The sequence below is a fragment of the Rhinopithecus roxellana genome, chromosome 16 (assembly GCF_007565055.1).
Source record: "Rhinopithecus roxellana isolate Shanxi Qingling chromosome 16, ASM756505v1, whole genome shotgun sequence".
Lineage (NCBI taxonomy): Eukaryota > Metazoa > Chordata > Mammalia > Primates > Cercopithecidae > Rhinopithecus > Rhinopithecus roxellana.
The window spans coordinates 64,448,279-64,474,624 of NC_044564.1; the positions used below are offsets into that span (position 1 = coordinate 64,448,279).

At 34.0% G+C, this 26,346-nt stretch overlaps 1 protein-coding gene across 1 annotated transcript; it reads left to right on the forward strand.

Annotated features, from left to right (window-relative positions):
* Window positions 1–2,261: 2,261 nt before the first annotated feature.
* Window positions 2,262–21,173, forward strand: TYRP1 (tyrosinase related protein 1). Its single transcript, XM_010383154.2, has 8 exons — window positions 2,262–2,355; window positions 2,774–3,243; window positions 4,399–4,721; window positions 7,330–7,534; window positions 11,459–11,626; window positions 13,723–13,902; window positions 18,918–19,064; window positions 19,903–21,173. The coding sequence occupies exons 2-8, from the start codon at window positions 2,859–2,861 to the stop codon at window positions 20,106–20,108; spliced, it is 1,614 nt and encodes a 537-aa protein (XP_010381456.1). The 5' UTR covers window positions 2,262–2,355; window positions 2,774–2,858; the 3' UTR covers window positions 20,109–21,173.
* Window positions 21,174–26,346: the final 5,173 nt, after the last annotated feature.

Below are 26,346 nucleotides of genomic sequence, written 5' to 3' on the forward strand. Positions count from 1 at the left end.
AAGTGCTGGGATTGCCGGCATGAGTCACTGTGCCTGGCAGAGGAAGGATTTCTTAAGCAAGATATGAAAACTAGTAACCATAAATTAAAAGTTTGGTACAATGACATGAAAATTAAGAACTGTTCATCAGAAGACTACATAAAGAATGTAAAACTGAAGCCACAAATTGAAATAAGATATTTTCAATATATTTATCTAATGGAAGACTAGAATTAAGAATATATAAGGAACTTCTACATACCAAGAAGACAAAAACACAATACAAAAATGGGTAATAGACATGAAAATACCATTTAACAGTAAGGAAAACAATAAGGATAAAAGCACAAGAACCGTATTAGGTACTGAGATTAATGAAATATCATTTTACATACATATAATTGGCAATTAAATCTATTAACATGAAGTGTTAGCAAGCTTATGAATCAATAAGAAATCTTACACACTACTGGCAGGAATGTAAACTGATACAACTACTTTGGAAAACAATTTAGAATTCTTTTGTAAATATTCACAAACTCCATGACTAGCAATCCCCTTTCTAAATATCTACCATTCTCATATATGTTTACCAGAAAACATTTAAAGACTATAGATGCATTATTCATAACACACACAAAAAAAAAATCCTGGAAAATAATCCAAATATCTCTGAAGAGAAGAATGGGTAAATATAATGTGGTATATTCCTATAATGATATTTCAAACTGCCATTGTTAAAAATCTGTAAAATACAGTATTTTATATGCAACAACTTGGATATATTTTGGATACATAGTACCAGTGGGAAAAAAATCTGGTCACTGAAGATTACTTCTACAGTAATGATACCATTTTTTGTTATTCTAGCCTAGAGATTCAAGAGGAAAAATAGTTGCCCCATATATGTGAGCTAAATTATCAACAGAATTTTTCTGTTTAATAAAGCATTTTAGTAAATATCCTAATGTGTATATATATTAGTAGATTGTCATATAAGTAACAGACAAACAAGAAGAATAACATTTTAGATTCACAAATATCTTAATAACCATGGTTGGATATAATTGTAATAAATCATATTGATGATATAGACAAGGGACAATGAACAGGAAATTCCTTTTATTCTTTCTTACCTTAATTTATAGATATATCTTTAGCTGTCTTTTTTGTTTATAACCATACACCAAATTATTTTATATAATTTTCTGGACAATTTGATGCCTTAGAGTCAAATAAGACAACTAACTCTGATCATGAATTATGATAACCTTTGTACAGTTATTATGTATTCCAAATAAAGATTAGATTTACAAATTGACTTTATATGCATGGCTTTTCAACTCCAGAAGAACATTCCTCTGGAAATATATGAATCTATTACCCCTAGTGCCATTGGTCTTTGTTGTTCTTTTTGTTTGTAACCATACATTCCATTATTTTAGATAGTTTTCTGGACAATTTTATGGCTGATGACAGCTAATCCTGATCCTGAATTCTGACAAACTTTGCACAGTAATTATGTATTCCAAACTAAAGCTTACAGTTGAAGATTGAATTCATATACATGAGTTTTCAACTTCAGGAGAACATTCCTCTTGAAATACATGAATCTATTACCCTTAGTGTCATTGGCTTAAGACTACTTGAAGAGAAAGTAGGAAACTAGAAGACATTGAGTAGGCAACTTCTAAACAATAGAAGTAGCAGCGACCCTGTAATGTTTTGCCACAGAGATGGACACCAGCCCCAGTGAAGGTAAGGGAGTTGAAGTTCCCAACTCTGTCAAAACCCACAGGCACCATGAGGGCCAATGTCGTGTGCTGTGGTGTAACTGTACCTGATGCCTTTTCCACTACAATTATTCTCTCTAGAAATTGTAAGAACACCAGCATCTGTTTTCAAGACAGAAAACAACCAAAAGCTACTATCAGGTACAAACACTAGCCTGGCCTTTGTATCATTAGGAAAAGGTAATTAATCTTGTTTCAGCCTCTAAAGATACACTGTGAAAGGAAAAAACAAAATCTCTGCAATGCAAACAAATCTCACTAGTTTCTCTGACTTGTATTCCAAAATTAGTTCTTCTGGCCTTTACTTAAAACTGTAAGCATCACAAGGAAATCAGTGAGAAGGGAATCATGTGCTGATCAAGTCCTTAAAGGGCAGAAACATTCACTGAAGTGAAAAGGATTAGTAAAGGGTGGAAAGAAAGACCAGCCCCTCCTAGTTTGGGTGAGCAGATTTGGGATTAATTATCAGGCAGCAATCCACATGCAATTAACAGTTCTGACGTGAGAGAACAAAAAACTCAAGCAGATATAAAACATTCAATTCTAAGAGAAGTTCATCAGAGACATCCTTCAGGATTTTAAGGTACTGGAAAGAAGTCCTATGGGCAGTGGGTGGACTCCTGACAAAATTCCATTAGTATAAGGGACTTTAAATCACAGAAATTAACTTGCTGGAAATCTGTTCCCAATTATTCCTTCAGCTCCAAGGTTAAATTAAATGTAATTAATGATGGTGACCTGCTAATTTATGCTTTTGATAACTGATATCTAGTATATATATAAGAAAAGAAAACGACAAAGACAGGTAATTTAATTATGTGGGTATCACACATGTGGGTGTTATACATGTCAAATTTTAAAGGTAAATTACTATTTTTATTATTTGCGTGAAATGTCATTTTCCATATGGATTCCATTTTGAAGGTGGTTTGGGAAGGGTTCATACCATTTTAAGTACCAAGAAAAACTTGCATAATCTCATTTTACTTACTCTTTTTCAGCTGAATTTTCATCTACTTACTTCAGTCTTCTCTACACAAAGGGCTGCGAAACAGATCTTTATTTTGCACTCTTACTTCAAGCAGAATGAGTGCTCCTAAACTCCTCTCTCTGGGCTATATCTTCTTCCCCCTGCTGCTTTTTCAGCAGGCCTGGGCTCAATTCCCAAGAGAGTGTGCCACTGTTGAGGCTTTGAGAAGTGGTATGTGTTGCCCAGACCTGTCCCCCATGTCTGGGCCTGGGACAGACCGCTGTGGTTCATCATCAGGGAGAGGCAGATGTGAGGCAGTGACTGCAGATTCCCGGCCCCACAGCCCTCAGTATCCCCACGATGGCAGAGATGATCGGGAGGTCTGGCCTTTGCGCTTCTTCAATAGGACATGTCACTGCAATGGCAATTTCTCAGGACACAACTGTGGGACGTGCCGTCCTGGCTGGAGAGGAGCTGCCTGTGACCAGAGGGTTCTCATAGGTAAGTGGAGATATGAATGAATTCACAAGTCCTGCATGAGACTCAAGGCTCTTAATAAAATCTTAAATCATTTGAGCTGGAGGAATACCTGGAAATCATATAGCTCAACCCTCTCTTTTCATAGTTGAGGAAACTGAGGCTTAGAAGGGTTAAGAAACTCCTTTAATGTAAAGGGTTGGAGTCGAAGCTCAGAACTTCTGACCAATATTGTCTCCTGAAACATTGTTGAGCGACCACCATATCCTAGGAACTGTGTTAGGTATTATGACTAGTCAATTCAGTAACTCCTTCAGGTAAACATGTTAATTGTCATAGATGAGGTTCGGAAAGTTCAAACCCACACAACTGATACTTAGTAAACTTGAAACTCAGCTGAGAACTATCTATCTAGCCCTTATATTTTAGTTCTGCAGCTACCCCTGCTGACCCTTAAAGAAGTTTCCCACCATGATAATCAAATTCAGGTATTTGAGATGAAGAGTTTGGCCTGCAGACTAAATACTATTAAATAACAAAGCATTACACAGTAACAGCTAACAATATTTGATTTGTTCTGTGTGTGAGACAGGAGACTAAAGGTTTAACAGAACATGTATTGAGTCTTTACTATGAGTTAGGCCTTGGGCTAATTGCTTTTTATGTGTGTGCTCTTTGAACTTTCAATTCTATAAGGTAGGTATTATTTTTATCCACATTTTAATGATTTAAAAAAAAAAACTGAGGATTGGAAAAATGTGCCCAAAGTCATAGAATAATTTTCTGGTGTTAACTACTATGTTATGCTACCTAATTTTGGAAGATTTATGATGTTAAAAAGATAAAAAATTCCAACAAAAATGCCAATAGTGGGCAGAAATCAACATGACAAGGTCACAGAAACATCAAATCCATAGGTAAGATTAAACAAAGGTAATAGAAGTCATGCAGTAAATTGGAGAGAGGAAAAAGAGAGAGAGAAAAAAGGGAAGAAAGAGAGAGAAAGCAGGTTTGAAGAAAGGGTTTTAGTTAAGGATATTTTTAAAAGTATAAAATAATTTAAAACACATTTGAACAGATGGATAAATGGGTCGTGGTGTGTTACAAGATGACTATGCTCTTTCTCTACCCATCCCCTCAAGGCAGATGTTTTCATGCTTGAATTTTGTATCCCTAAAGTCAGGAGAAATCTTCTGGACTTAAGTAAAGAAGAAAAGAACCACTTTGTCCGGGCCCTGGATATGGCAAAGCGCACAACTCACCCTTTATTTGTCATTGCCACCAGGAGATCAGAAGAAATATTGGGGCCAGATGGCAACACACCACAATTTGAGAACATTTCCATTTATAACTACTTTGTTTGGACACACTATTACTCAGTCAAGAAGACTTTCCTTGGGGCAGGGCAGGAAAGCTTTGGTGAAGTGGATTTCTCTCATGAAGGACCAGCTTTTCTCACATGGCACAGGTACCACCTCCTGCGTCTGGAGAAAGACATACAGGTATGTAAGAAGCATTTCAGTTTTCAGACTCTTTACAGACAAGTTGCCTTGTTTGTAAAACATTTTAATTCACTAGTTTTCAGAAGCATCAGAACTTTTGATGAAAGAGCAATTTTATGTTACTAACCTGTCTTTGAAATTTCATTTTCTCCTTGTTTTGGTTACTTATTAATTAATCTTTATCTTAGTGAAGTGAAAATAAAGTAATATGAATAATAAGCAAAATGAGACATTTGCAGGAATGAATTAAAAGTTTAAAAATACTTTGCAGTTTAATTGAAAACGTGATTTTCATAAAACTTGAAACAGAAGAATCTCATTTGCGTGTCTTCCTTCTCTAATAAATAGAAGCAGATTCCTCCTCCTGGTCAAATAATGTGAGTTAGAGACTTCTCAATCTTTCCAGTCCCAAATGCATATCTCATCATTCCAGTGATGATTCCTTCCAATGTGGTACAGGGTTTAAATAATGAAAAAATAATTCCTTTCTATTTAGACTCTCATATTTCCATTGAACTATATTTTTCCATGTTCCCTACCCTTTGAGTCTTACAGAAGAAACCTATTAAAATATCACATCACTATGTAAGAGGACAGATATGTTAATTTGCTTGACTATAGTAATCACTTTACTATGTATATTTATATCAGAGCACCATGTTGTACACCTAAAATATATAAAATTTGAAAAAAAGTTAAAAAAATACCAAAATAATTTTGTCAGTCAGGCAATATTTTTAGTGAAAAGACATTGGCTTTTTATTTGGCACAAAGTGAACCTGAACTCAAGCAGTTATTTCATGCTTATTTTCTAAGCAGACAAGTTTCAAACATATTAAAGCATCTAGTTACATAGATTCTTTACTCTTATTTCGTTTACCAACTTCTCTGTTTCTTGAGAAAAACATTGAAATTTTAAAATAAAATTTTAAGTTGTTACATATCAACTAGGAAATCCACAAAGTAAACCTGTTTTCTATGTGAAATAACAGCAACGAATCTCCCCTTTCAAGTTAAAGTATAAAAATTAAGCTAAAACTATCTGAAGACAGGAAAGGTATTTAGATTCATTTATTAATTTGCAGAATGCTGTGCCAGCATTATTCTGAGAAAAAGTAAATGGTTAGAAGAGAGAATTAACACACTAAAATACAGGATAAAATATTCGTTTGAAAGTGCACTATCCATTTGCAGTTTGAGAGTGATTAAATGAATTCATCTGATACTTTGAACATCATATTTTATAGCTCTGATTGCAAGTAAGACATTTAATAGATTATGAGTAGATAAATCTGTCATTTGTAATTGACTACAGATCTTCATGCCTTCAAGTCATTTTCTCATGGGCACAGCAAAATGAAAGGGCAAGTGGAAGTATCTGAAAGCTTCACTTTTGCCTGTGTAAACTTCAACCTCTATGACTTACATTTTAAAAACCCAACAGCACAAGGGATCCAACAAATTACAATTTAAATGTAATTCATGGTTGAAATGCCACATGAATATGCTCTGGCTCCCAAATGTCAGTTGCTGAACCACAAACGAATTCTTAATGATCCCGTGGAAGCTGTCACTAATTTTTGTGAACCACAATCATGGCTTCTAAAGGAGGACTACCAACCCCTGGAGACCAATAACTGGGGATAACTTGGAAAGCTTCTGGCTCTCTAAAACACCCAAGGATAAGAAAATGCTTCCTAGGAAGAGATTTAAAGTGAAAAAGTAGAAATATATTGAGTGCTTGAGAGATAAGATAAAACAATTGCGATCCCTACATTTAAATCCCATACCATAAATAGAACTACTCAAGGCCCAAAAGAAATGAGAAATAACAAGGAAATGTATGGTTTAAAGCACGAATGAAATAAGCATGTGATCTTGAGGCCAGCATTTTTAAAAATGTGAGATCAGCTCTGAATGGAAACTAGGTCACTGATCTAAAAAACAATGGGCAGAAAGATTTACTCCAGCTTCTGTTTAGCATTTTTATCAGTATAAGATTTAGGCAGAAGCCTGAGTCTTAAAAGTTTGGATTTTAAGGCAGCGTTCCCTAAATAAAACACCTTCCATGCTCAGTGTGAAAGAGTCCATGGCCAAACCAGAATCTAAATGCCTAGTCATTCAAATTAAATTTAAAAACAGAAGCAAAACAGAAATTAGCACTCCACAAAACATATTTTAAGGCTGGATCTGGCTCCAGACTAATAGTTAATGATGCTTGAATTAAAGCTAGGAAAATGGAAGAAGGTGGAAATGCCAATAAGTGGATGTTGTTATTGATAATTTTTTATATAACCAATATAAATGTAATTACCTGCCTAAAAAAGAGAAAGAAGATCCCTTATCCCTCTAAATCATTTTCAGAAATGTCTGCATAATAAGTTGAGTTTCATTCCCTCTAATGCCTAAATGACACCTTGTAATAAATTACCAGCTTTGTTAAATAAGGTTTTAACTCCTCTGGGCCCCTCAGACACCACTGATATACTAACCAGTACCTTATTGTCTGAAGAGAGCTAGTAGAAATAGGCTGTCAGAGAGTAGACCAAACAGAAAGGAAGAATTGTAAACAGAGGCAGAGAATATTAATGTGGTTTCTGTGATCTAGGAAATGTTGCAAGAGCCTTCTTTCTCCCTTCCTTACTGGAATTTTGCCACGGGGAAAAATGTCTGTGATATCTGCACGGATGACTTGATGGGATCCAGAAGCAACTTTGATTCCACTCTAATAAGCCCCAACTCTGTCTTTTCTCAATGGCGAGTGGTCTGTGACTCCTTGGAAGATTATGATACCCTGGGAACACTTTGTAACAGTAAGTTGCAAATGCTAGCTTGGAGTCAGAATTTCTTTTTAGATAAAGAGATTAAAAATGTTGCCTGGAAGGCCCTTCATTCTACTAGAGAATTCAGACTAAAATCTACTTTTATTATAGACAAACAATGTACCAGGCATTCATTAAGCCCCTAGAATGTTTAAGGCAGCGTATAAGTTGCTGCAGGGGAAACAGAAAGTGCCTACACATTTTTGCACTGCCTTTCTTGAGTAATTTGGTCAATGTCTTTCTAACCTTCTTATTTTGGAAATGTCTAGTTGTATACACTAATCCTCTTAGTTTTCTTAGCACTACTTAGTAGTCATGTGTCTTGTGTTGGAATTTCACAGAAAATGTTTCCTAAGAAAATGTGAAAAATAGGCAAAAAGTTGGAAATGCCCTGGGAAGAAAAAAAAGAAAATAAACAAACCAAATGTATGCTTGCAGTTATAAAGTTAGAAAACAAAAGGTGATGTGGGAGATAGTTTTTAGAAAAGGAGGATATGGTACTCATGTCTGCCCCCTAGCTTCTTTCCAGCTCTTCCAAAGTGAACAAAATAAGAGAATGCCTAACCAATTGTCCCAGCATCTTTCTCCAGTGATCTGAATGCCACCTCTGTCACAGGTCAAATTTCTGCCCCATGTAGATCTCTTCCTGAGCTTTCCGTTCTCTTCCTTGGATCATATTATTATTTGTGCCTGTGCTAGTAACACAAGGTTTAATTATTAGACACCCCCTACCTCATCTTATTTTTTGTTTTCAGGCATGTATGGCTCTCTTGATTGTTGTTCCGTATAAAAATAAGAGTTATGTGAAGTTGTTTTATTATTATAGTCACAGCATATTTATTCTACATATTGTATTCATCAAACATTAAATTATTTTATGAACTTAAATAAGGAATACTCTAAATTAATCAAGAAGAATTAGATATATATTTTCACCAGTAGATTATTTAGCAGTGTATAGGAATAAGAGAAGTGATAATATATGAACATTTTCTCTGTAGAAGTTTAAAACTTAGAATAAATTTGTATTTGGTATGCTGAATACATGGTCCCACCTTGTGGCAGAGAAATGAAATTCAGGATCAGGATGTCTGCAGATACCAAAGCATTTATTCTTTTTCTGACCAGGCCATTGTATTTTGGCCTGAGAGTTCTCTTTTTTTTTTTTTTTTTTTTTTTTTTCTTGAGACGGAGTCTCGCTCTGTCCCCCAGGCTGCAGTGCAGTGGCGCGATCTCGGCTCACTGCAAGCTCCGCCTCCCGGGTTCACGCCATTCTCCTGCCTCAGCCTCCGGAGTAGCTGGGACTACAGGCGCCCGCCACCGCGCCCGGCTAATTTTTTGTATTTTTAGTAGAGACGGATTTTCACCGTGGTCTCGATCTCCTGACCTTGTGATCCGCCCGCCTCGGCCTCCCAAAGTGCTGGGATTACAGGCGTGAGCCACCGCGCCCGGCCTGCCTGAGAGTTTTCTAGACATTTCCCAATCACCCTGATGATTGGATACCAAAATAAAACACAGTTTAAATGAGTAAATACAATCATAGCACAGAAGGGGGAAGAAAGAAGGAGAGATTTTCTTTTCATCATAATTTGTGTTGTCAATTAATATAACAAGTCTCCTAACTCAGACACATAGTCTCATGACAAACTGAAGAATATTTATTTTAGGTTAAAAAAATTTTTAAGCTTATCCCTTGTCTCACTGCAAGAGAGAAACAGCAGACATTTTATTTATAAGGCAAAGGAAAGGGAAAAATTATCATTGTGTCAAACATATATTGTGTATCTGATGTGGTATGAAATGCATTGATATAACATCCTATTTAGTCTTCATAACAATACTCTCTTCTATAACCTTTCTTCTTTAATGATCTTGTCTATTTCTGTAGTTCCATTCATCATCTTTTACTGGAGACCCACATGTTTCCAACCTTAGATAAAACCTTCCTTAATTATTCCATACCCCTGTCTTCACAAGCTTGTTGCATAGTATTTCTCCAATATTCAAAATTAATGAACCAAACTTGGTGGATTGAAAATAGTTAATTATTTTATTGCAGCTAACATTCTTCCAGCCACCAAAATACCATCCTTGAATCAACACAGAAAAACACTGTTCTTTATTCACAATACTTCTCAAATGTATTTTCTTCTTCAGACATATGCAACTTTCCATTTATTTTTACGTGGAAATTGCACAGGACTGTGGTCCATAGGATGTTAGGTGCAATGGCAGAGGTTGTCCATATGCAAACAAATTTAAGAATCACTGGAATTAAAAAATGGTTTATTTTTTATTTAAACTAGTTTCTTTACTATCAGCATTTTCTACTATGGAACTCTGTGAGGGCAAATCAGAATGTAATGTTTTGAAACTTAAGTAATTAATATTTGTTTCTTGGGATTTATTGATAGCTTCCTGAGCAGCAATTCCCAAAACATCAGCTTGAATTGATAGTTTAGCTAGCGATGGTGAAAGTTTTTGGTGATAATGTACACTCAATAGTTTCCAATCCCAACTGAGGCATATGTTTTAGTTACATATTATATAAATTTTATTATGCTAACTTGACAGGTTCTGATTATTATGTTAATTATAAAGCATAGAACATGGGAAGCTTTCTGAATGAAAGAAAAGGAATAGGAGTTGAAATTGTAATATTATCGCTCCTCAGATTACTGGATTATTTTGCTGTCCCTCTATGGCACATAAATTCCTTTCTGGAGACCACTGGGACAGAATGATGCAAAGTTCTCTTAACCAATCACCTCTCCTCCCACCCATGTAAGGTTTTGACTTCTCTCCACTTCCTAATAAATTACACATAACTTTCTTATCTTAATACTTGATTTTTTTTTTTCACAATATAGCTCTGGTCTAGCTTCTTTTCTTTCCTACAGTCCACTACTCTCCTGGCACATACTTCAGGCAAACTATTTCCCAAACAGGCCCCCCCCACCTTTTTATTTTTTTACAGCTAACATGATCTTTTCCATATAATGACAGGCACCAAACAACTCTTCAACACCTATTAAATGCCAGGTACTGTGCCAAGTCTGTGGGATACACACGTTTTTTGTTATAGATAGGGAATTTTGTTATAGACAGAAGAACATGTATCATCTCTTGCCATTTCCTCTACCTAAAATGTTTGTCTTGTAAAATTTCTTTTATTTCACCTCTGAAAACTTTTCTTAATCCTATGGGGCTCTTTGTAAATCTTTCTTTATAAAGCTTTTCTGGAGATCTGAATGGGCAGGATCTCTCTCTCGCTCTCTTTCCCCACTCCCTCCCCCCATCTCTCTTTTTTAAGGCTCCTATCATATTATCTATCCCTAGTATCACAGTTCTTTGTCTGTTTGTTACTGCCATTCACAAAGTTTCATTATTTCTCACATTAATTGCTGAAAAAGTTGAAAAATGTGTGTTGGCTGAAATATGTATCACTTTCCAAAGAAATATAAGGTTTTTTTTTTTCTTATTTCTCTGAAGGTTTAAATAGGCAGCATTTGCATACAAAATATCACATATGTGTGACATATAGATTTTAGTGTAGAACTTAGGTTTATGAGATTATTTTGGCAAAATTCAATTTTCCATGGAATTTTCATTTTAATACATTCTTGTGAAAGAAGCATATATTGGCTTAGCAATGTCAAGAACTGTATCTGTTAGTGTGATTGTTTTTTTTCCTTCAGATACTTTTATGTATCACATATCTACTTGATTCAAAGAAGTGGGACATGATAACTTAGATTTTCTCACTCTAATGCTACCAAGTATGCATTTTTAAATTTTGTTTTCTACCAAGGAAAACCTATATTTCATATTCATGCTATGTATAAAGTTTTAAAGAGCAACAGTAAGACATCCAAACATTGTGTAAATGTTTGCACATCCCATTTTTTTCTGCAGGCACTGAGAGCGGGCCAATTAGGAGAAATCCAGCTGGAAATGTGGCCAGACCAATGGTGCAACGTCTTCCTGAACCACAGGATGTCGCTCAGTGCTTGGAAGTTGGTTTATTTGACACACCTCCTTTTTATTCCAACTCTACAAACAGTTTCAGAAACACAGTGGAAGGCAAGTAAATGAAATCAGTACTTTGAAAAGATCTAGTTATCAGAGTAAACTGAATTATTCAAAAGCAAGTTTCTTCGAGAAGGCTTTGAATAGTATATTAATCCTGTGCGTTTATGTGAATGAGGCTGTCTATTATGATACACCTGCTCGAAAAAGAAACTTTCTTAAGGATAAGAGTCCAATCATGAAGCTCTTTTCATTATGGGAGAAGACCTTGGAGATTATGCTCCAATTTCTTAAACACCCAAAAACTATTTAAATTCAAATTTCTGGTAGCTAGTTGGCCAATATGTGTAACTATATCAAGGTCTAGCATTGGCAAACAATATTCAAGACGTTGACAGTGTATTAAATTAGTTTACTTTTTTTTTTAAATGAGAGAAATAATAAAATAATTCCAAACAATTAGTTGACACTGAGTAAAGCCTTGCTTGCACATATGTGTTATTTAGGTCAGTATTAACCTGTAACTTTTTTCAAAAGTCTATACAAATTCGAATTAGCATCTACTGATGCTTAACTTGGTTTTCCTTATTTCACACAAAGTATTTTAAAGCTGAGGAAAGTGAGGTATAAAGAGGTAAAATTATTATCACAAGATATTCAGCTAGTTACTAACAGAGCATAGGTTCAAATTCAAGTTTTCAAAATCCACTGTCTTTATATAATAAATTTTGATACCTCCAAATGATGCTTGATATATATATATATATATATATATAAAGTCTTCAAAAGAATATAATTACTTTTATCTTATTATAAACTTGTTATTGTTAAATTTTACCTTCAATACAGCATTGTCCATGTCTAATGCATCCCATCTCCCCAAAAAATGCAAATAGATTTCTCTGTCATATGATCAGAGATACTTGGTATATAAATCTAATAATTATTTTTAATTCTCTCACCTTTTAGTCTCAAAATTATATGCCATTTTAACCTATTTTTGATTATTTTAATAAGTACCCAAATGCACTGATTTGAATATGATTCAATAAAAAATCACTACATTTTGGCTAATCTATAAACTAAGGCCATCAGCACTGATTTTTTTAAAAATGTGCAGATTGTGTCTTCTTAATGCCCAATCAGAAGACAATGATACTTATTTCCTGACAAAACGTATAAAAAGACTAGTGTCAAGCCACGTTCCATATATATCACAGGCAATCTTTAAATGTTTTTGAGTCAAATAATAATGGAATGGATGCTTGAAAAAATGCATAGGTGACTAAATAAGTGGCTACAACTATACAATTCATCTTAGATGAAGAGAGAACTGGTTAACGTATTTTAAAGTCTGATTTCATTTTATAATACGCAACCATTCCCTGATCTCAAACCTCTGGTCCTTCAAGCCAATTAGACATCCTACATCATAGACCCTCCATTTTTATTTATGACCTGTCCTATACCTATCCTTGTTTTCTCCCTTATATATGGAATAGATATATGTGTATATGTATATATGTATATATATGTGTGTGTGTATATATATATGGAATTGAGATATTTATCAAAAGCTGTATAAATGTTTTGACAGTAGGTTTTCTCAGTGTTTAAAACTAGCACAAAGATGGTAAGAAAGCCCTGAGAAATTGTAGCTTCCCCATAAAAAATAAAGTAGTTTTCCAAAAATAAACATGCTGACAGTCATTCAAAGGTAAGGCAGGAGGCGGAAGTAACATCTGGCAACTTAAGTTCCAAAACAATCAGAGCATTCTTCTCCAAATTGTGTCAGCAGGTTTTAGTAGAAACCGGAGGGTTTTTCACTATCTTTATTCCCATGTAGAACAATGTCTGCCTTGTCAAATAGAGTGTCTATATATTTTGACTGGAATCCTTTGCAGATCATTATTTTTAACCTGGAGGCTACATTTAGAATGTCACGCCACTAGCATAAAACCAACTTAGCTCTGAGTATAGCAAACAAATATCATCAACCATAGGTACAGAGAAGCAGTGCTATTATATTAAGGCAAAAACTGGCCTGACAAGCCTTGGAAAAATTGTTTCCCAATATAATCATTACTATTAACTGGAAAAGTAAAATATGTGCAATAGTTTTACAATTCTCCTCCTTATTATGTGTCTAGGTTACAGTGATCCCACAGGAAAGTATGACCCTGCTGTTCGAAGCCTTCACAATTTGGCTCATCTATTCCTGAATGGAACAGGGGGACAAACCCATTTGTCTCCGAATGATCCTATTTTTGTCCTCCTGCACACTTTCACGGATGCAGTCTTTGATGAATGGTTGAGGAGATACAATGCTGGTGAGACATTTTCATATGCCTTTTGCATGGTCAGCCGAGCGGACTGTTTAGATGGCATAGTTATCAGTTTAAGCTGGGCACTCAGTACATAAAAACACATTCAAAATAAGGATAACATAGCTGTAATATCAAGTCACTTCCAGACATTAAATTCTACTTTGAAAATGCAGGCAAGAAGTCTCTCTAAATGATATTTTTAACCATTTGCTAGGACTAACCAAATCATCTCTCCTAATTTTTGCTATGAAAAAAATGCTACTATGTTTTACAAATTTTTCTCACCCTCATCTTCCACATAAATTCTAATTACTTTTAAATATAAATGAAGAAAACCTTATAGAGCTCTTCTTTGATATCCCAAAAGACTAAAAATTGTATATCCATAATCCACAGTTCTTATTTTTATTGCTTAATAGCCTCTCACAAATAGAAATTTTGGGCCGGGCGCGGTGGCTCAAGCCTGTAATCCCAGCACTTTGGGAGGCCGAGACGGGCGGATCGCGAGGTCAGGAGATCAAGACCTTCCTGGCTAACACTGTGAAACCCCGTCTCTACTAAAAATACAAAAACTAGCCGGGCGAGGTGGCGGGCGCCTGTAGTCCCAGCTAGTCAGGAGGCTGAGGCAGGAGAATGGCGTAAACCTGGGAGGCGGAGCTTGCAGTGAGCTGAGATCCGGCCACTGCACTCCAGTCCGGGCAACAGAGCGAGACTCCGCCTCAAAAAAAAAAAAAAAAAAAACAAATAGAAATTTTGTTCCACTTGAAAAGTTAACGTTGGCTTTTATATCACACTATAGGAAATCTCTTTTTAAGTTCATTTCAATGCATTCTTTAAAATATTATTTAAAATGCCTCTTTCTCTGCTTTCCTATACAGCTGAGAGGCTAGCATTATTTTTCAAACAATAAAAGTGCTTCCACTGGTTAAAACATCGCAAATTTTCATATGTTGAAAGCATTCTCAATTTTGGCTTCTGTGCCTTTAGTTCATCACGCACATGAACATGATATTGTAGCTTAACTACCTATTGATTTATGTATCCATTAGGCATGCTTACATTTCTATGTGTATATGTGTGCAGTAAAGTCCTCTAATTCAACCTAATTAGGACCATTAATTGATGAAAATAGTTTGTTCCATCAAAAATTATTCAAGAAACAACTTACACATAAGCCTGTAATCCCAGCACATTGGGAGGCCGAGGCAGGGGGATCACTTGAGCCCAAGAGTTTGAGACCAGCCTGGTCAACATAGTGAAACCCTGTATCTACTAAAAACAGAAAAATTAGCGAGGCATGGTGGTGGGCACCTATAATCCCAGCTACTGGAGAGGCTGAGGCAGGAGAATCACTTGACCCCAGGAGGTAGAGGTTGCAGTTAGCCAAGATCACACCACTGCACTCCAGCCTGGCTGACAGAGACACACTTCATCTGAAAAGAAAAGAAAGAAGAGGGGAGGGGAAGAGGAGGAGAGGGGAGGGGAGGGGAGAGGAGAGGAGGGAAGGGAAACAACCTACACATAAATATTAGTTTTCAATCAGTTATGAATTCAGTTATTGGAGTTTCATCTCATTTTTCATGTGTATTTATATACATAAAGGCAACCATAATTAATTATCTATAATTTACACTGTCAGCTTTTTTAAAAAGTGAAACAATAAATGAGTGATTTTTGAAATACAATATGAGGGCAAATATTTTAGCCATACACCTTTAACAAATCTTTCCAAAGTGTTCATTTTACATACTACAAAAACAACATCCTCCTCTTTGTTTTACAGTCATGATGACCACTTTATGTTTGCTTAACTAGATTCCTTTTATTGCAGTAATGAGTAAACTCGAATTAATAGGTTTAGGAATTAACAAAACCAACTTTTGTTAAACATGCACTTCTGGGAACCATATGGCAATGTTCAAGTTGTATTTATTCAGTTATTCACAATGCCTTGGGTGTTAGTAAACTTTTCAGAGGAAACGGAGACTATTCAGTAACCTGGCAAATCTCTTAAGTGGAGTTTTCTTTCACCTATGAAAGAAAGGAAAGATATTCCTTTGCCTTGTGTATCTTGGCTGAAAATATAATTATTTCACATTCATAGCAAGTTGTTAAAGGTTTTCCAGATTTTAACCTAAAGGTCACTGATGAACCAGAAAAACACCTTTTGAACATTTTTTTCTGACATTTTCTTTGTTTGCAATATATACAGCATAAGGTTTCTCAATAACTTGAATTGTAGTGGGAAGAGAAGTACCAAAAATAAAAAATAGGAAACTATCCTGTAGCACATTTCTGATAAAATGTGGCCATAAAATTATAGGATAGTTCAATGTAAACACTCCGAATTGCATGAAAGCTAAGCTGAAACAATTAGCCTCCTTCTTCAATATTCCTTATACCTGCAAATACCTTTTAGAAAGCAGTGTCATAAAACAACTGTAAAGAAGAGAAAGAAAAATTAGAAAGATTAAAAAACTTTATAAACTCTCTATAAAGCAGAAGTCTTGTTTAAAATAAGTCTAGGAGTGGAGGGATGGAATTCTTTTTCAAAATGATTGAAAGGTTTTTACAGATATAGAAAGCTCTTTACAAAGTGCAGAATAATAGAATTATTAGGCTCGGAATGGAAAAAAATTACACTTTACAGATAAAGAAAAGTGGAGTCATTCAAGTAGTAATGTCCACTACAGATTCCTCTCGTTAGACATGCAATAGTACAATTGAGAGCATCCAAACTCTAGTTACTACCATGTTAATTTCTATTTACTAATATTTCTGATCTATGTACACATTCAATTCAATTCTTTCTCTTTTATTTTGACTGAGAATTATATGAGGTAAGTTTTAAATATAGCAGCCCAGAAGTTCAGTGTATTTTCAGAAGAAGCAGTTTATACATTTCCACGAGTAATCACTACTTTACTTTTTGAGCTGTGAGAGAAATGAGGTAATCACACATACACTTAAATCTTTTCACATATATTATTTTCAAATCTACTATTTCCTGGTCAGTATTCAAGGTACCAGAAATATGATAGTATACAAAAATTCACCAACAAATTTTCTTCCTGAAACTTTTCTTCCTGTTGATAAAATTGACAATAACCATATGTAAATACAGCATATTAGATGGTAGAAGTCTCTATAGACAAATAAAATCAGGAAATGGGAAAGGAAGTACTGTGTAGATGTATGGAAGAAGAATGTCCTAAGACAAAGGAACAGGGAGACAACTGTGGCTGGAGTAGAGTGGAGTCTGGGGAGAGAATGGTGAGAGATAGTAAGGTCAAAGGGATCACAGGAGGCAGAGCCTGAAGGATACTGGGATTAACTCTAAGAGAGATAGGGGGCCATGGAGGATCTTGCATAGGGAAATTACAGGACAATCCAATTGCTATTGTTATTTTTACTATTATTTCTCCCCTCATTTTAATGGACAAGTCTTTACCACACAGCTGAAGTTGAACTGGATTGAGGCTGGTCAAATCAGGGTTAAGCAGAAAACTAAAATGGGGAATTAAAAAGTTTTCTAAATTATCTTAATACCTAATGTTAATAAGCAATGAATTTATAATACATTAGAATGTGAATTATTTGAAAGTAGAAATACTTTCTCTTTTTTTCAATGCCACAGCCTAAGTGCCTAGACCAGCATCTGGCATTAGTAGGTACTCAGTGGATTTTAACAGATAAATATTTAATTAGCTTTAATACATAGTAAATTTAAAGTCACAAAAATATCAACACTACTTGGCATTTCTATGGGAAATTTTTCTTCAATCCAGATGCTGAAACACCCTTCTGTGATTCACGGAATCACTGTACCTGTCAAGGTATTATATCTAGAGCAAAGAGAAAATCTAATACTTAGATAGCTGTCTTAGTTTGTTTTCTGTTGCTTATAACAGAATACCTGAAACCAAGTAATTAATTAAGAAACTGAGTTTATTTATTATAGTTATGAAGCCTGAGAAATCCAAAGTTGAGGGGCCACATCTGTGAAAGCCTTACTGGTGGGGACTTTCTGCAGAGTCCCTGAGTCAGCACAGGGTGTCACATGGTCCAGAGGCTGAGTATCTTAGCTTAAGTGTCTCCCCCTCCCTTAATAAAGTTACCAGTTCTTCTTCCATGATAACCCATTAACTCATGAATCCATGAATGGATTAATCTATTCGTTAGGGCTGAATTCTCATAATTCAATCACCTCTTAAAGGCCGTGCCTCTTAATACTGACTTATGTTCCCATTGGTGTCTGCCCAATCCCACTTCTAACTCTTTTATTTGTGTGTGTGTGTGTGGCATTCTATTTGGTGTTTAATTGTACCAACATAAATATAGAACAAAAAAAAGAGAAACATCTTTTGCCACAAAAAAATTTCATTCTTTTTATTCCTGATGACAGAAACTCATTAATAATACAAATAGCCATAGTTTATATCCATGAGGTATCAGGAAGTGAATAGGATTCCAGGACCTTGATTCAAAATTTTAAGCATTTTTTTGCTAACAGAGTAAAGCCCTAGGAATAAAGCTAATATTGATTTCTCTAAAAGTAAATAGACAAAATAAAAAATATTGAGCAGAAATATTCATAAACAAGCACAACCTCTAATAGATATGCCATATCTCAAATTTTAAATTACAGCTGATGCCACAGCAAATTACAGGTTTATGTTTTCTTTGGCTTTGAAAAACACATTTAATGACTTATTCAAATTGCTTTATGTAATTTTTAAAAACTATTCAACATCATCATAGATGATGAAATACTAAAACTCCCCTGCTTTTAAACTCTCTTTTTTTATTAAGTGGTATATTGGTACTCTATTCAAAGCATTTTCTGTTTTATGTAATTTCCCATCCTGCTGTAGTGAAAATTCTTATCTTTATTCAGTATAAAATAAAAATAAAATTTTTCATGTTCTCGTTGAATATTGGATCCCTTTAGAACTCAATAATGATAGGAATATTGATTTTATTATGTTTATTAACAAGTTGTTTTTGGAATAATTTAGATATATCCACATTTCCATTGGAAAATGCCCCTATTGGACATAATAGACAATACAACATGGTGCCATTCTGGCCCCCAGTCACCAACACAGAAATGTTTGTTACTGCTCCAGACAACCTGGGATACACTTATGAAGTTCAATGGCCAAGTGAGTATTGAAGGTGTATTTTCACTGTGATAATTTCCAAAAGCAAATATGTTGTCTTTAACGTAGAGTAATCACGGTATTCTGAAGCTATGTTTTCCATTTGGACTTAGAAACTTTCATTTGTATTTTTATTTGAGGATAAGGGAGGGAATTTGATATTTGTTGAGAATCCACACTAAGCTGACATTGATCTTATTGTACAGTATCCTATCTCATTTAATCCTCACAATGCTTTGGGGTGAGTATGAAAATCTTCATTTTACAAATAAGGAAGCTGAGGCTTAAATAGGTTAGCTATTTACAGATTCACATTTCTAATAAGGGAAGAGAATGAGTTTGAGCTTAGGCCCATGGAATATGCCCCAATTTTTCTACTATACCATATTGCCTGCATTTATCTATCTTAAAGGAAAAGGGAGTGGGATACTCTTCAGTGTTTTTCTGAGATTTTGAAAACCAAAAGTTTCTTGCTTAAATCTTTTTCCCAACAAAGGCAGTAGGGCATAGTGGAAAAGTACAAGACTTATATTCTAAAATACTCAGGCTCCAAAGCCAACTTTACTGCTTACTAACCAGGTGACATAGGCAAGTGACTCAAACTCTTTGAGTCATCATTCTCTCACTTTCACAAAATGAAATGGAAATAACAATGACTATCCCAATAGGGTCCACTCATTAAAAGAAATCAGGAAGTGGCTTCAAGGCCATGTGACCATTATAAATTAAATATGAGGATTTCTATTAAAATAGACATTTCTACCTAAATTTTGGGTGTCCAATTTTTGGTGATAACTATTGTAGTATTTATCTTTTTATTTTTATCTTCCTTTCCAAATAGGTCGAGAGTTTAGTGTACCTGAGATAATTGCCATAGCAGTAGTTGCCGCTTTGTTACTGGTTGCGTTCATTTTTGGGACTGCTTCTTGTCTGATTCGTGCCAGACGCAATATGGATGAAGCTAACCAGCCTCTCCTCACTGATCAATATCAACACTATGCTGAAGAATATGAAAAACTCCGAAATCCTAATCAGTCTGTGGTCTAACAAGTGCCCTACTCTCTTATGAATTAGTATCACAAAACTACCTGGTTGAATATAATAGATTGAGTTATTAACTGTATTTTCTTTCACTTTGTTACCTTCTTTCTAATACAAGCATATGTTAGAATTAAAGATCCAGGCATAATTTTCAAAGCTGGGAAGACTCTTTCAGAATCTTTTCAATGGGTTTTAATTTTCAGTTCTATTTAAAATGGTGAGTGGCACTAACTCCATGATATTTAAAGATAGTGTGAAGATCTTTGGCATGATTTAAAGGTTGAGTATGTGAAGATATAAGTAAGCTACTATGCTTTGTTTACATGTAAACGAAAATAATGTTTGATAGTGAATGTCCACTTAAAATACATGAATGGGCATTTCTAAAATGTTAAAACATAAACACATTTCCATTCATGGATATTTGTCAACAGATTTAAAGAAAACCACAGTTATTAATTGAAGCAAATTATATGTAGTTATAAACAAATGAAATTTTGATAAAACTTTTCAAATTAATGTTCCAATTTGAAGACCAATCAAATATATTATTTAGTCAACATATACTATTTAGTCTCAGGTTCAAGGCTACAACAAAATCACCATCTTTGTCAATCTTTGGAGAGGGAAAATCTTCACTTTCTTAAGCAACAATGGATATTGCCTTTGTTTGCCACTGTGTTTTCCTGCCACTCAATTCACTGAAAAAGGAACTACCTATCCATACATTTCACCTACTAATTTCTCTTCTAACATCTTAGAGGTCCATGAAGAAAGCATATGGAGAGCATGTTTTATACTGCTCTATAAATAGTATTCCAATCCCTGTGCTTAATTTAAATAGCATTCTCTTATCATTTATCAGCCTTTTATGTATTTTCCAAGTAAAATATTAACGTATTATTTCACTGGTCTTCTTTTTTATCTAGTTCTATATGAATGCTATTTTTCCCTTCTCTTCTAACATGAAATATATTTTATCTTTTTGATCTTGTGCTATGACACAGTCTTCCAAAGAAATGTATAAGGTGGTCATAAGTGAATATTTTAATTAAAATTGGTAAAAATAAATAGTAACAATAGTAATCATACACTATAGAAAATGGCTAAACTGAGATTCTAAATTCTACAAACAGAAACAAGTTGAAGTTATGTATCCCTGATTGGTTAGTTGGTTGTCCTATATTCAGCAATATTATGGCTATATATACACAAGATAAATAAAATATATCAAAGAGCATGCATATAACAATAGGATGTTTTACACTAGCATTACTCAATTTATTCTCCTGGAATACATTGCAATTTGTCAAAATACAGTATATTCAAACAGCTTTTCAAATAAATCATTGCATAATATAAGATGCCTTTTTATATAGAACATCAATGAAACTAAATACCTCACTTTATATTTTTGTAGATTTACTAATTACTCATTTCAGAAACATTTGTTAAGCACATACTAGATATCAAAGATTTAAAGGCACTATAGATTTGGAGAGAAGAAAATAAGAATTGTAAAATTGAGAAGGTCATGTTTGACTTGTGCTTCAAGGAATGCCAATGGATTTACCAAATATAAAAGCAGAGAAGGGCATTTTATTCAAAAGTGACAGTATAGACAAGGGCACAGAAGTTTAAAAGAGCATGGAACTTTTGAAAATATAAAATAGGTCAGTATGGTTAAAGCATAGTTTTTATGGAGGGGAGTAAAAAGACAAATTGGAAATGAAAACAGAGTGTCCTATATGCAATTCTTAATAATTGGAATTAATTCCATGGGAACTAGGAAACAGGGAGAGTCATAATCAAGCTGTATATTTATAAATATAGTAGTGATGGTGCTGTTCACAAATAGTGTTGATGAGAAACAATTTGGAATGGTTAAAAGCTAAGAAATTAGTTAATATGGAATAGATTGTGGGAGAGAGAAAGAAGTCTTGTTTCAAAACATCAATTCTAAATAATCATAAGATAAAGTTGTACACATTAAATATAAATAAACGCAGCTTATATTATAAATACTATATAATATTAAAGTTATAAGTATAATATAAATATAACTTTGAGTAAATCATTACAAAAACATCAGTTAACAATGGAAGAGAGAGGATTAAACAATGTGAGAGAGGATTAAAACAAGAGCAAAACAGAAAACTATTGACAAAATGGCAGTTAGTAAGTCCTCACCAATCAGCAATTATTTTAATGTAAATGGCTTAATATCCAAAATTAGAATGCTTAAAGTAGCTGAATGAATCAAAAAACATGATCCAGTGACTTGCTATCTATAAGAGACTCACTTTAGATTTAAAAATACATATAGGCTGGAAGTAAAGGAATGGAAAAGGATATTCTGAAAATGGTGAAAAAAAAAAAAAAAAAGACAGCAGGGGAGGCTATCCTATCAGACAAAATAGACAAAGTCAAAAACTGTCTCTAGAGGTGTAGTTCATTATGTAATAATTAAAGGGTCAATTTAACAAGATATAACAATTATAAGTATATACATATTCAATATTAGAGCACTTAAATATACAAAGCAAATATTGATAGATCTGAAAGGAGAAATTGATAGCAATACAATACCAGTAGTAGAAGCCAATATTCCACTTTCATTAATGTATAAAACATCCAGGTAGGAGATCCATAAGGAAAGAGAGTACTTGAACAACACTGTACACCAATTGGACTTTAGGGACATATACTTTACATACCACTCAACAGCAGCAGAATATTCTTATACTTCAGCAACATGTTCTTCTCAAACACACGTGGAACATACCCAGGATAAATTACGTTAGGCCTCAAAACAAGTACCCCCAAAATTAAAAAGATAAAAGTCATTTCAAAGATCTTTTAAGATCACAATTGAGTAAAATTAGAAATCAATAGTGCAAGAAAGTGGGAAATTCACAACGATGAAAAAACAATACACTCTTAAATAACCATTGGGTCAGTTAGGAAATCATAGAGGAATTTAAATTATATCTCAAAGCAAGTGAAAACAAAAATGCAACATACAAAAACTTAACGAGATTCAACAAAAGTACTAAAAAGGAATTTTGTAGCAATAAATGCCTACATTGAAAACTAAGGATCTCGAATGAGCAACCTACTTTATACCACAAAGAACTAGAAAAAGAACAACAAACTAAGCCCAAAGTTAGCAGAAATAAATAAATAATAATAATTAGAGTAGAATAAGTACAAAATAATAAAACAAGAGAAAATTCCAAAAATTAAGGGGTTTTTTGAAAAAATAAAAAAATTGATAAACTCTTAGCTAAACTAGGAAGAGAAGACTCAAAATCAGAAATGAAAGAGGAAGCATTAAAATGTATTCCTAAGACACAAAAGGATCAGAAGAAACTTTTATGAACAATTGTATGCCAACAATTGGATAACCTATAAGAAATGGATAAATTCCTAGAACATACAACATACTGAGACCAATTTCAGAAGAAATAGAAAGCCTGAATGTAACAATAATAAATAAGAAAATTGTTGCATAATCACCCATTTCTTGTTGCATAAGCACCCATTGCATGTGAGTACTACAAACTGATTTAAGCTTTATAGTCTAAGTGGAGTCAATGAAAATATCTGACTGTCCTACACATGAAAAATAAAAAGCTATTACTTTTTTGGCCCTCAGTTACATCTTGTCTTCATGTCCAGAAGCAGATTTCAGACATAGTGCTTACTTACAAGTCCGTGTAATTTTAAAACATGAAAAGATAAGTTTGGGGCTATTAAAATAACCGTTCAAGGTTTAGTTATAAGATATTTGTTCGGAGCCCAGTCCGTGAATATCCAGTAATGCTATGTATTTTTCCTTTGCTATAGCCTGCTCAAAATTTTCACAACCAACTGATCAATGGAAGATCAAGTTGAGCAGAGAGCTAATATGAATGTGAAAAAAATAGATTTAAAAAATGTATCTATAAACCAAGAACAGAGTCTGATATGAAGTAGATAAATTTTAATAAGGAAAAATGCAAAAGATGGTAGTTAAAAAGCATGATGGCAAAATTAAAGGGTAGAAAGAGACAGGAGTTTTTGCAAAATAACCACGGAATTTTAATTTCAAATTAAATATAAGCCAATAGTGCAATGCAGCCCATAAAGGGAAAAATGAAATGCAACTGATCAAGGAGGAAAACAGTGAGGTATTGGGCTTCATTAATACACAAAAGGAAACTCGTGGTGTTTGAATCACACCTGGCCTGTTTTACAACTTTCAGGCCACACATTAAGGGGAACATTGGCAAACTGATCTTCTACCTGTATGTTTTATCCATGATTAAAAGGGAAGTATTGAAGTCTACCACTATTATTGTATTGCTGTCAATTTCTCCATTCAGATATGTCAATATTTTCTTTATATATTTAGATGCTCTAATATTGAATATGTATATACTTATAATTGTATCTTCTTAGTGATTGTTCATTTTATAATATAATAACCTTTATCTCTAGAGACAATTTTCAACTTTAAGTCTGTTTTGCCTGACATAAACACAACCATTTCTGCTTTCTTTTTGTAACCATTTTGGAATATCTTTTTCTATCTTTTCACTTTCAGCCTATGTGTACCTTTGCATCTAAAGTGAGTTTTGTGTAGATAGCAAGTCACTGGATCTTGTTTTCTTCATAATTCAGTCTTGGCATATTGTTATATTCATTCATTTTCACAGTGCTATAAAGAAATACACAAGACTGGGTAATTTATAAAGGAAAGAGGTTTAACTCTTTCCACGGTTCCACATGGCTGGGTGTGGGGTGGGGGTGGCTCAAGTGACTTATAATCATGGCAGAAGGCAAAGGAGAAGTAAGTACCTTCTTCACAAGGCAGCAGGAAAGATAAAACGAAGGGAGAAGAGCCCCTTAAAAAATCATCAGATCTCCTGAGAACTCACTCACTATCAAGAGAAAAGACTGGGGGAAATCACCCTCATGATCTAATCACCTCTTACCAAGTCCCTGCCTTGACAAGTGGGGATTGCAGTCAGAGATGAGATTTGGTTGAGGACACAGAGCCAAACCATATTGCCTATATATTTATAAGAATTCATCAATATGTACCAATTTTTGGCACATACTTGTTCTTAAAAGTCCCTTATGATCCTTTATATTTCTGAGGCTTTTATTACAGTTATTTTTGCCCCTACTCATCAAGGATTGAGGCCCCTACAAATCCCCTCAATTCTCCTGCATTTAAGTGAGTGTTCTTAAAGAAATCTTTGTTCCCAGATTTTTAAAAACCATATTTACTGTAATATTATCAAGATATTACATTAGGAGCCATACCTTACCCATGTGTTCTTTGGTTTGTTGGTTCCTAATTTATAACTATGGGTAGTAAACGTGGTATGGAATTTTAGCAAAGTAGAAATTAAGCCAAATTCATTTATCCTTCAGCATAGTATACTTTCCAAAAGTTTCCTATTGAAACTTTCTTATAAAGATGGAATAAATCTGAGTATTGTCCGGTCTGGCTGTTTCATTATTCAGATAAATAAATTGCATTACATGGAGGTGAACATATTTGTACAAGACAATACAGCTAATAAGAACTTACTTTTATTTCCTCCACAACTCATTTCATTTGGTAAGATGAAATACAGGATAATGCAGAAATTATAGGATATGGCAAGGATATAACAGGACAAAAACACTAAGAAGATGTGGTTGTCTCATAATCATGAAGATCAGAATAACTAAGCTACTTAACATTGTTTCACCAATTTCTAGTGCAGTGAACAGTAAATGTTTACAAAGGGGAAAAATGAACAGGCACATTTTACTAAAATATTTCATACATATATGAAATTGAAAGATAAATGAAACCCAATACAGTTATTAGAAAGATGGGAAGATGAGATTGATAAGTTCCCAGAGAAATAAATATTGTTGACTGAGACTATAGAATTAATACAGGATTAATTATTAATATATATTAGACATTTTTCCAGTGATAACTTAAGCCTCAAAAAAGATTGGAAATATGTAATTGTGTACATAAGGTATCACACTAAATGCTCTCAAAAAATAAATAATTTGAATTTTGATTTGATTAAGATACACATTAATTGTATAATTATTTTGTCAGTACATTTTTAAAGTTTTTGAGAAATAGAGCCAAATCTTTCTATAGTTCTCTATCCTTATCCTAGTGGAATGTCTTGCATGTAATAAGCTTTGGATAAATACTTATTAAAAACAGTAATAATGGTTTGAA

Excerpts from the sequence above, each read along its gene's own strand:
- TYRP1 (XM_010383154.2), top strand. The coding sequence starts at position 2,859 with ATGAGTGCTCCTAAACTCCTCTCTCTGGGCTATATCTTCTTCCCCCTG. Across the intron at positions 4,722-7,329 it reads GTCTGGAGAAAGACATACAG|GAAATGTTGCAAGAGCCTTC; the intron begins GTATGTAAGAAG and ends TCTGTGATCTAG. Across the intron at positions 11,627-13,722 it reads TTTCAGAAACACAGTGGAAG|GTTACAGTGATCCCACAGGA; the intron begins GCAAGTAAATGA and ends TTATGTGTCTAG.